We start from the raw sequence: 10093 nt of genomic DNA on the forward strand, positions 1-10093 counted from the left end.
AGAGACCCACAAATTTGCAATTGCTTTGTCTGCTACTTTAATATCCATATAACAGATTATGGTTGTATGTCTGCTACTTTCTTCTCAAATTTATGAATTATTTCAATTCATCATTCAATAATAAATATTAATATATAATAAAAAAAAACACACACAGTGGGAAACGGGTCGGATAGCGACCCAAGTGGGCCGTAGTTGTGGGTCCATGCCCAAGCCCAATCATGAATGGGTGGTTTAGCGTTAGAAGTAATTCCTAACAGTGGTCTGTGGGCACACTGAATCATATGCCTTGTTATAAGCAAGCAAATATGAGCAGAATACAAACCCCAAATACCATTACAACATGACTCCACATCTCCCTTCCTTCTTCCTCGTTCATCCTCAATTACAACATGTCCTCGCCAAAATGTCTTTCCTTGACACACTCTTCTTTTATGTTAGTCTTCTCTTTCTCTCTCTCTCCATATATATATATATACACTATCGTACGAGAAACAGAGTTAAAGTGAGAAAAATAAGAAGGGATCTAGACCCATGATCACATTTAATCTTAAACCCACCTATGAATCACACTTGATGACGATATGGTGTATCTCGGTGCATCTCATCCTAATGTGCATTTAATAGTGGAGATCTCTTCTTACGTTTCTCACCTTAACTCTTATTCTCACCGGAACACAACCATATACACACACACATGCAGGGGTTCAAATCAGAACACCTTCATTTTGTGAAAATGCGAAAACATTTTTTTAATGTAGTCAATCACAATGTGATAGTGTACTCAATACATATTATTCACATGTGATAATATAAATGAAAGACACAGACGACCTTCGGCATGACCTAAGTTGCATGTCAAGTCGCTCGCATACCACTAGGCCCCCTCATGTATATCACATGTCGTTCAAATCTAGCTCAGCCCAACAATTCGCCAATCTACCATTAGGGTGTTTACAATGTGATACTATAATCCAACACATATATGATATACATGTGCTAAATCAAAGACGTGGACTAGACCTTTGGTGCGACCTAGGTCATTGGCCAAGTCGTACGCACACTACCAAATCCTCTTACTTGTATTATCACATGTGATTCGAGGTATTCTCATGTTTTCATAAAATTAAAGTGTTCTCGTTTGAATCTTCACATGTATGTAAATTACATTATAACATAATATACTTTGTTTTTATTCTTATTATGAGAAACTATCTTCAAAAGCTTTATTTAATTCCAAGAACTTAATATCTTTTATGTTTGTTCCTTATTACGAGAAATTGTTGAGGTTATCCAACGAATGTGGTTAAAAAGATGGTTATAAAAAATAAACATATTTTTCTCAAAATTTTAAATGGAAAATAGGTGAAATATAGTAAAAATTGGAGCAAAACAAAATATATCAAATAAATGATCACTTTATTATCTTTAATTTGATATTTATTTTGATATATTTTTTTCATCTGTTTTTTCATGGTTTTCTGGGTTCTTTTTCAAGGTTTTCCTTTAATTTTTACTTTCTCTCTCTCTCTCTCTATATATATATATATATATATATAAATTGCATTAAAATGAAACATAATTTGTTTGAGTTTCTACTTCATCAAACTTGGTTTCCAAAGCTTCAGTTTTATAAATGTACTGTCTTTGATATAATTAAAAAAACATATTATAACTTTATGAAAGAAAATAAAATGTATTATAATTATGTTTAGAGGAATCTTTTTAATTTTTTTTATTAAATTTTTTAGGTTTATAAATAAAAACAATGATGGTTTTATTTTAGAAATAAAAACTTTATAAAATAAAAGTGATTACAATTTATGCTAATTTTTAATTTATATTATAAAATAAAAATTTGTTATTTAAAAAATAATGATTTAATATAAATGAGTCGTAGGTTGTGTATATGGTGGACAAGTTTGAGTTATGGCATAGGCTGCCGGTGTTGCTGGGGCTGGCTTATTTGGCTTTAAGAAGGCGGTTGCACCAGAGATACAATCTCCTGCATGTCCATGTCGGAACCATGACTGGCACTAAATATGACGTTGACCAGTATTCTCATCGGACGGCTGATGGCAAGTGCAATCATCCAACGGATGATATTGTAGGCAGTCAAGGAACAGCTTTCGGTCGCAATATGCCTCCATCCACCACCAACTTTGGGGTAAGGACTAACCGACTAAGTTTGATTAAATAAAAATAAAATAATATATGTTGACGATGGAAAATAAATTTATTACATATATTAGGTTTTTTTATTTAAATAAATAATAAAATGTTTATATGCATTTAAAAGACAGTTAAAAATTACATAATTCAGATACCTTATTTTTTTAAAAGAGAATCGGGTAATTTATGATAATTGTAAGATGTAATGTAAGCAACTTATTTAAGATAATTATGTTATTTATTAAATAAAGTGAAAAACGTATGAAATGATCTAACCTTTGATCACCTTTAATATCAAATTTGGCCATAAATCGCAAGGATTGATCTGGTGCATCTCATCCTAATGTGAATTTAAGGAGGGAGATCGCCTTTTACGATTTTCACCTTAACTTTCCTTCTTACGGGAACCCGACGACCTTATGTGTGTGTGTATATATATATATAGATAAAGAGAGAGAGAGAGAGAACGATAATCAAATGTAAACAACAAAAAAGTTAAAAATCCGTAAGAACTGATATAAAAATATTTTTTATATGATATTTTTGTTCAAAAGCTATGATGTAATTGTTATATATATATATATATATATATATATATATATATATATTTGTGTTCACCTTATAAAAAAATTACACATGCATTTTTTTGAGTTCACTTGGTGAAATGAAATATATTCGTAACAACTATTCACATGGATAAACAAATACATGTGAGACCATCACATTATGAAATAAAGATATGTAAAATAATATCGTAAATCCTAGCATTTGATGGGGAAAAATCATGTAAAAAGTTATTTTTAAATCGATTCTCATAGATTTATAACTTTTTGTAGTTTTAATTTGATCTAATCCCTATATATAGTATATGTATATATATTCAAGATTATTAAAGTGGTAATAGAAGTTAATTAAATTTTGATTACGAGTGTGAAGGTGCTGGAGCCTCATCCATCGGTTGTAGCCGCAAAGCTGTTGGAAAGAAGGAAATTCGTAGACTGTGGAAAGCAATTCAACATGATAGCTTGCTCTTGGTTACAGTTCATGATTCATGACTGGATTGATCATATGGAGGACACGCACCAGGTCACACCTACCTTAACTTTATACATAACAATCTTCAACCCTACTTTACGACGTTTACCAAATACTTACTGGGTAAAAGTTTATCGTCAAGAGTCACCATCATTGCTTACTTTATTCCATAACATTATTAGCCATCAAAAGTGGATTGTTAGCAAGCGTTTTTGTCATGCTCACCATGCATGTAAGCGTTTAGTAAATGACCCTTTAATATTCTAAAAGCAAAGGTTAATTTGATTAAATTTAACATCATGTTTAATTAGTTAATTAATGCTGAGAACAGGTTGAAATTGTAGCTCCGACTGAGGTTGCTGGACAATGTCCATTGAAGTCGTATAAGTTCTACAAGAGTAGAGAAATTTCGACAGAATCGCTTCATACCAAGACTGGTTTTGTTAATGCAAGGACGCCATGGTGGTGAGTGGCATTTAGGCCAAGTTTGACAACCATAATAAACTGACTTATTTTGTTAAGCTCATTAAAAATGTCTTATTTGATTAGTCTTAAGTAGTTTGCTTTTTGGAAAACATTTCAACTAGCATTTTTCAACAACTTTAAAGGGCTTTTTGCTTCTTATCAACTAACATAGTCTTAGAGCATGATCTCTATCGATATGGTTCAACAAAATCACGTTGATCAAAACTAATTTGAGCAGGGATGGAAGTGTTATTTATGGAAATGATGAAGCGGGCATGGAGAAGGTAAGATCATACAAAGATGGAAAGTTGAAGATTTCTAGAGATGGACTTCTTGAACATGACGAGAAAGGGATTCCTGTATCTGGGGACGTCCGCAATTGTTGGGCTGGTTTCTCCCTCTTGCAAGCTTTATTTATTAAGGAGCATAATGTTGTTTGTGATATGCTAAAAGTAAGTTCATCATAACCATCATGTTTTCGGGAATACTTTTAACTATGCTCAAATGTTCGTGATATGTCCATAGGAGCATTATCCAGATCTTAACGACGACAAGCTATACCACCATGCAAGATTGATAACTTCAGCCACTATTGCCAAGATCCACACCATTGATTGGACTGTTGAACTCTTGAAGACTGATACCCTACTAGCAGCAATGAGAATCAACTGGTAAATGGTTCATAAACTAGAATCTGCATACTTTTTGGACTATGACCTTTTCATTGCATTTTTGCATATGATATGTTTTTGCTTTTGAGTATGACAATGTTAGTTGCTTAATTAATGATGTGTTCAGAAAGAATGTAACCTTTAGTTTGTTAAATGAAAAGCACTCAAGTATGATTCACTTCAGGTACGGCCTCTTGGGGAAGAAAGTGAAGGATTCGTTTGGGAATATATTCGGACCTGAATTAAGCGGGTTGGTTGGTCTTAGAAGGCCACAAGATCATGGAGTCCCCTATTCTTTGACAGAGGAGTTCGTAAGCGTCTACAGAATGCACACAACACTACCCGACAAAATATTTCTCCGAAACATCGATCCCACGGCTTCAAAACACAAATATACTCCCCCGATTCAAGAAGAGTACTATTCTTTTAGTGTTATCCACACTAATGTGAGTTTTTGAGGCAATTTTCAACTGTCTTGATTAATGATTTTTGTAGGGTGAATATGAAGGACATGATTGGGAAAGAAGGAGAAAAAAGACTGTCTAAAATTGGGATGGAGAAGATGTTGGTTTCTATGGGTTATCAATCTTGTGGAGCTATAACATTGTGGAACTATCCTTTGTGGATGAGGAACCTTGTTGCACATGATATCAATGGAGAAGAGAGACCAGATCTGGTGGACATGGCTTCGATGGAAAGTACGCAACGTTGCAGTTATCTCCAATATGATTCTTTTTTCCGTTTATGATCTTAGCTTAACATGCTGATGAACTGATATAGTTTATAGAGATAGAGAAAGGAAGATTCCTCGATACAATGAGTTTAGGAAGAACATGTTGATGATTCCTATTAGCAAGTGGGACGATTTGACCGACGATGAAGAGGTTATTGAAGCGCTCCAAGAAGTATACGGAGATGATGTTGAGAAGCTTGATCTGCTAGTGGGAATGCATGCAGAAAAGAAGATAAAAGGGTTTGCCATCAGTGAGACTGCTTTCTTCATTTTTGTGTTGATTGCTTCAAGGTGATCATGCTCTTTGTGGTTCTTGAATCTATGATTATGTTTCTTGGCAGTTAGTTTTATCATGATATACAATGTTTAACCACAATTGTAGGCGGCTTGAAGCAGATCGGTTCTTTACAACCAACTTTAACTCACAAACGTACACCAAAGAAGGACTACAATGGATTAACAAGATTGAGAGTCTGAAAGATGTTATTGATCGACATTTCCCTGAGATGTCAAAGACTTGGATGAGATGTTCAAGCGCGTTCTCTGTGTGGGATTCAGATACAAATGCTCGTAACTATGTACCCTTATATTTGCGATAAGCCTCGTGACATGTTAAGCTCGGTGTGTACACTCGTTTTGGTAATTTGGTGTATCTTGCTATGAAATAAAGAATAAAACTTATCTTTCTCCCGTTTGTTTGTTCTTTCTTTGGTATGAGAGAATGAAACATTGAATAAGCAGAAGGAGAAAAGGCACATCGATCGGCTTATGTCATCTCGTTGAGGTTAATATCACAAAGACGTATATGTATGAACGAAAAAGCAAGAAAGATTACGCATAAGTATGCATGTTTTCTTAATATCGTCTTGAAACAAATAATAAGATTGTAGAAACACTAAGTACATTCCTCAAAGAGATCTAGTTGTATCTCAAAGATATGGATTCTAAGTTTCAACTTAGCACATGTCGCTTTTTCTTGATATATTAGCGTGAACGACAAGTAATAATAAGCAAATAAGATAAATATAAAAAGGCAAGACAAGCACCAGGGGTGTAAATGATTTAATCGAGCTCAACTATCATTATACTCACTCAAACTCGAAAGTCAATTGTCAAGCTCGAACTCGATTTGAAAACTCGTGAGTAGTAAAAATCCAAACTCAACTCGAACTCGATAACCATTTCTCAAGCTCGAACTTAAACTCGTTTCAAGCTCGAATTAAGCTCGTTTTAAACTCGAACCTGTTTAATTCATAACAATAGTAAAAGTCTAACCACAAGGGTGGTGCCTGATTGGTTTGAGCTTGACCCGAAGATCAAAAGTACCTGGAGGTCCTAGGTTCAAATCCAAGGAGAAATAAAAATCCTCTTGTGGTCACGGAGGTTCAAATGCGGTGACTCTGGGCTATCTGCAAAGTATGTGGTCGTCTTGGGATTAGTCGACCCACATAGCGGGTTGAATATCCAGGTTAATAAAAAAAAGAAATAATAAAAGTCCAAAATAAATATAAAATACCAGTAAAATAAATCCATAAATTACGAGTTAACCAAATACAAAATAAAGTCGAAACTATTTGTAACTTACAACCAAAATAAAAACAAATTAAAGTCGAGAAAATTGCAATATTAAAACCAAGCACATTATAAATCCATCAATAAAACAAAAGACGATAAGTTAAATATGGTCTCATTTCAATTCAATTTTTGGGTTCCGTGAACGATAGTGAAAGAAAGATTTCCTTTGGTTGTTCTTCGTTCCCTTACAATAAAAACAAAAACAAAAACAAATTAGTACAGTTATTAAAAGTGAAGATAAACAACTAAATATAATTAGACATTTACCTTATTCTTTCTTCTCACTCCATGGAGGGATCTACATCAATCACCATGCACATCAACATTTGAACTGTTTTCGGAGCAACAAAAGCTCTATAAGGATCTATCACATGACCAACAACACTAAAAGTTGCCTTTAAAGCCACAATAATGATAGGAATAACCAAGATATTCACAACCATTCTAGACAAAATTCGAAACTTGTTTGATTGTTCCTTCCACCAAGCTAAGACATTAAATTTGTAATCTCGACTAAAGAAACATCCCTCTTCAAGATACATGTCAAGCTCAGATGTCACACAAGTTACCGATGTCTCCCCACTAAAAACATCTAAGAAAAAAATAGATCCATCATTTCCTTCATAGAGTATTTGATCCAAATTCACATTCACCACTTTCATCCATAATAGAAGAATAACACATTCACACATATTCATCCAAAAGCTCATACATAACCTTTTTGACTTTACTAATATTTTCCGGAGCTAAATTTGGATAAATCATTTTGGGCCATGTCATCTCTATAGCCCTCATTTTCAATCTTGGGTCTAATACGATCCCTATTGACATTAACATGTTTCATTCCCTCCAATATTTATCAATTCTCTCTTTCATGTCACTACAACAAAAAGGGATTTATAAGACACTTTTTTGGGACACTTTTCGAAAACCGTCCTTTAAAAAGGCTAATACGACACATTATTTTATGAGTCATATTTGACTTAATCTTATATGACTCTTGCTTTTGATGTCTTATCAACATATCTTGACGTCCTATCATGTAATCTAATACGACACTTTTGAATGTCATATTATTTTATGGTCTAATAGGACACTTTTAAGTGTCGTATTATTTTAAAGACCAATATCTTATTTTAAATGCTAATATGACACTTTCAATTATCCTATTTTTTTAAAAGCTAATACAACACGGTTGGTTGTCATATTAGAGATTAAGATCTAATATGACACTTTTAAGTGTCCATTAAAGTTTAAAATAATATGAACATAATTATATATTTAGAAATATATTTATGTCTTCCAAGGTTTTAAGCTCTTATGATTTATATAAACTACTTAATTTTAAACAAAAACACTGGGCCAAAACACTGGACTATTTTGACGTTGAAAGCCCAAATACTTATTTCAGAAAGCCTTTAAATGAATAGTGCAGCAAAACGAACTTGATGGATAAGGAAAAACACTTGTTTCAGAAAGCTCAAAACCTCAAATCCTCAGAGCCTAGAATCCGGTTGCGATCATCATCGAGTGCTCTGCCTGAGAATCCGTTTGYGGTCGAAACTTCTACACCCTGAGAATYTCAAAGCCTGGCTGTTTGCRATCGACTCCTCTGCACTGTTTGAGATCCGTCAAGCCCTCGGTCTTTGAAGCCCTAGYTRTTCGTCAAATTCTGAGTTAGGAAGTTTTCGGTKGCAACATTGACGGTAACAAAATCAAACCRACTAGTATTTTTTCTAACTTAAATTTGTAGTGCAGTTGATCGTGATACCGATATTGGATGATATGCGCAGTAATTATGTTAATTGTGTTAATATGTAGTCATACTGATATCTTAGTAATGAGTTGAAAGTGAGCTTCGATAAGAGTAGCTAACAGGAGGTTGGACATAGTTAAAAGCATTTTTTTACAATGGTTTGATAGCATGTCTTAGTCATGTAACCATCTGTCTGTATTGGTATGACTATTTCATACAAGATAGAAATTAGCAACTTAGTTGAGTCATAACTTAAGATAGCTATTGGTTTAAGCTTAGACATTCTAAATTAACACCCAATTTACTAAAACCACTGCTCTGAGACAAAATTGAAACGCCTAATTTTCAAGTTAGCATTTCTACTGAAATTTTAACATGACCTATCTTCTATGGGCTTCCATCTAATAACCAATCTTTCTATGAGAGAATGTGGTTGTGCTGAAAATTGAAATGCCTAATTTTCAATGGTTTTGATTGTTGGTTATCTTATCTGTGTTGAAAATGTGGCTGCTCTATTTGTAAATTTTAGTCAGTTAAAATTTTAGTTATTAAAGAAATTTCAGCAGTTATATATATTGTAGTCAATGGAATTATAGATGGTTTCTTTTACTTGTTTCTAGGTGAGATCAAATGTAAAATTATGTCAGGAAGGACTTAGAAATGTAAATGAGGCTACCTGTGGTGGAAATGCCTTGCCATTCTATTCTGCTGTACGAATGAGGATTGCTATAAAGGACTGCTTAGGACTCAGGATAAGGTAAGAAATTTTGGCTCTATGTATCTACAATATTTTATTTTTTAAAGTTGTTATTTTGAATTTTCATACAAGTATTTGGGCCATAGGTGTCTCCTACAAACGTGTCTAAAACCACCACAGTCGTGTCTTAAAATCGTGAATGAAAAGTTGTATTATATGGAAGTATAATGCAAATTAGCCAATTAGGTGCTTGTTGAAAATTCGTCAAGTGATTGCTTTTAATTTTGGTTTTTCTTCTTCCTCTTTTGCTATCCCACATTGGTTATTCAAGTGTKTTCATACAATGCATCTAACACACTTGCTTCTGTTTACCTGTGGTGTTATTTGATAGGGACTTTCTCGATATTTGTAGACGCTTATGTTTCTCGATGTGTAGTCTATAAGGAAAGCAGAAGCAGGCATGCAGCTCTTCACTTTTACTTATATATCCTTTATATGATGAATAATCAGRCCGTTGCTACTTTATGAATAAATAAGTTCCCTGTGACTTTTCCTTAGATAACCTTGTCATATTGTACACTCTGCTTTTTCCTTCCCATGGAAGTTGCAATGTTTATGGGTACCCTTTATCTTTAWTTATCAATTCGTATAATCGTTACTATCTCTCATGGTCCAATGATAAATGCAATTCAAGACTTGACGAATAGTTCAATGATAATGTTTGATGATAGAATTTTATTAAAAAGGCTGTTGATATCTCAKACCTTGTAGAATTGTAATTTGTAAATGTGCTACTCATGTTTAGYAATTCAAACTAAGAGGAGATAGTCCCTTTGGAGGTTTGGGCTTGACTGACCATATATGATTTGAGGTTCATATAGCTTACGATTCYACCATGGTCCAAGCAGTTTCTCAATCCCCTCATCTAAACTAAAATTCCACTCCACTCACTRCTTAATTAATTAATGTTTCCCCTTCTTTTTATATTC

General features: G+C 33.6%; 1 protein-coding gene across 2 annotated transcripts; it reads left to right on the plus strand.

Annotated features, from left to right (window-relative positions):
- Positions 1–364: 364 nt before the first annotated feature.
- On the plus strand, positions 365–5767 carry LOC112524614 (alpha-dioxygenase 2). Of its 2 annotated transcripts, XM_025134523.1 has the most exons (10): positions 365–436; positions 1901–2167; positions 3109–3258; positions 3539–3672; positions 3911–4124; positions 4198–4343; positions 4528–4758; positions 4839–5041; positions 5124–5367; positions 5459–5767. In XM_025134523.1, the coding sequence occupies exons 1-10, from the start codon at positions 407–409 to the stop codon at positions 5673–5675; spliced, it is 1836 nt and encodes a 611-aa protein (XP_024990291.1). In that variant the 5' UTR covers positions 365–406; the 3' UTR covers positions 5676–5767. The 2 variants fall into 2 exon arrangements, with proteins under 2 accessions (XP_024990291.1, XP_024990292.1); XM_025134524.1 differs by lacking the exon at positions 1901–2167 and having other exon boundaries at positions 379–436; positions 5459–5683.
- The last annotated feature ends 4326 nt before the right edge of the window (positions 5768–10093 follow it).

The sequence above is a fragment of the Cynara cardunculus genome, assembly GCF_001531365.2.
Source record: "Cynara cardunculus var. scolymus isolate 2C chromosome LG 13, CcrdV1, whole genome shotgun sequence".
In the NCBI taxonomy this organism is placed as follows: domain Eukaryota; kingdom Viridiplantae; phylum Streptophyta; class Magnoliopsida; order Asterales; family Asteraceae; genus Cynara; species Cynara cardunculus.

What these genes read in the sequence shown, in the direction of transcription:
- LOC112524614 (XM_025134523.1), top strand. Translation starts at nt 407, where the DNA reads ATGTCTTTCCTTGACACACTCTTCTTTTAT. An exon ending in TTGACACACTCTTCTTTTAT is followed by an intron (nt 437 to 1,900) that starts GTTAGTCTTCTC and finishes AATGAGTCGTAG; the next exon opens with GTTGTGTATATGGTGGACAA. An exon ending in TTTGTGTTGATTGCTTCAAG is followed by an intron (nt 5,368 to 5,458) that starts GTGATCATGCTC and finishes CCACAATTGTAG; the next exon opens with GCGGCTTGAAGCAGATCGGT.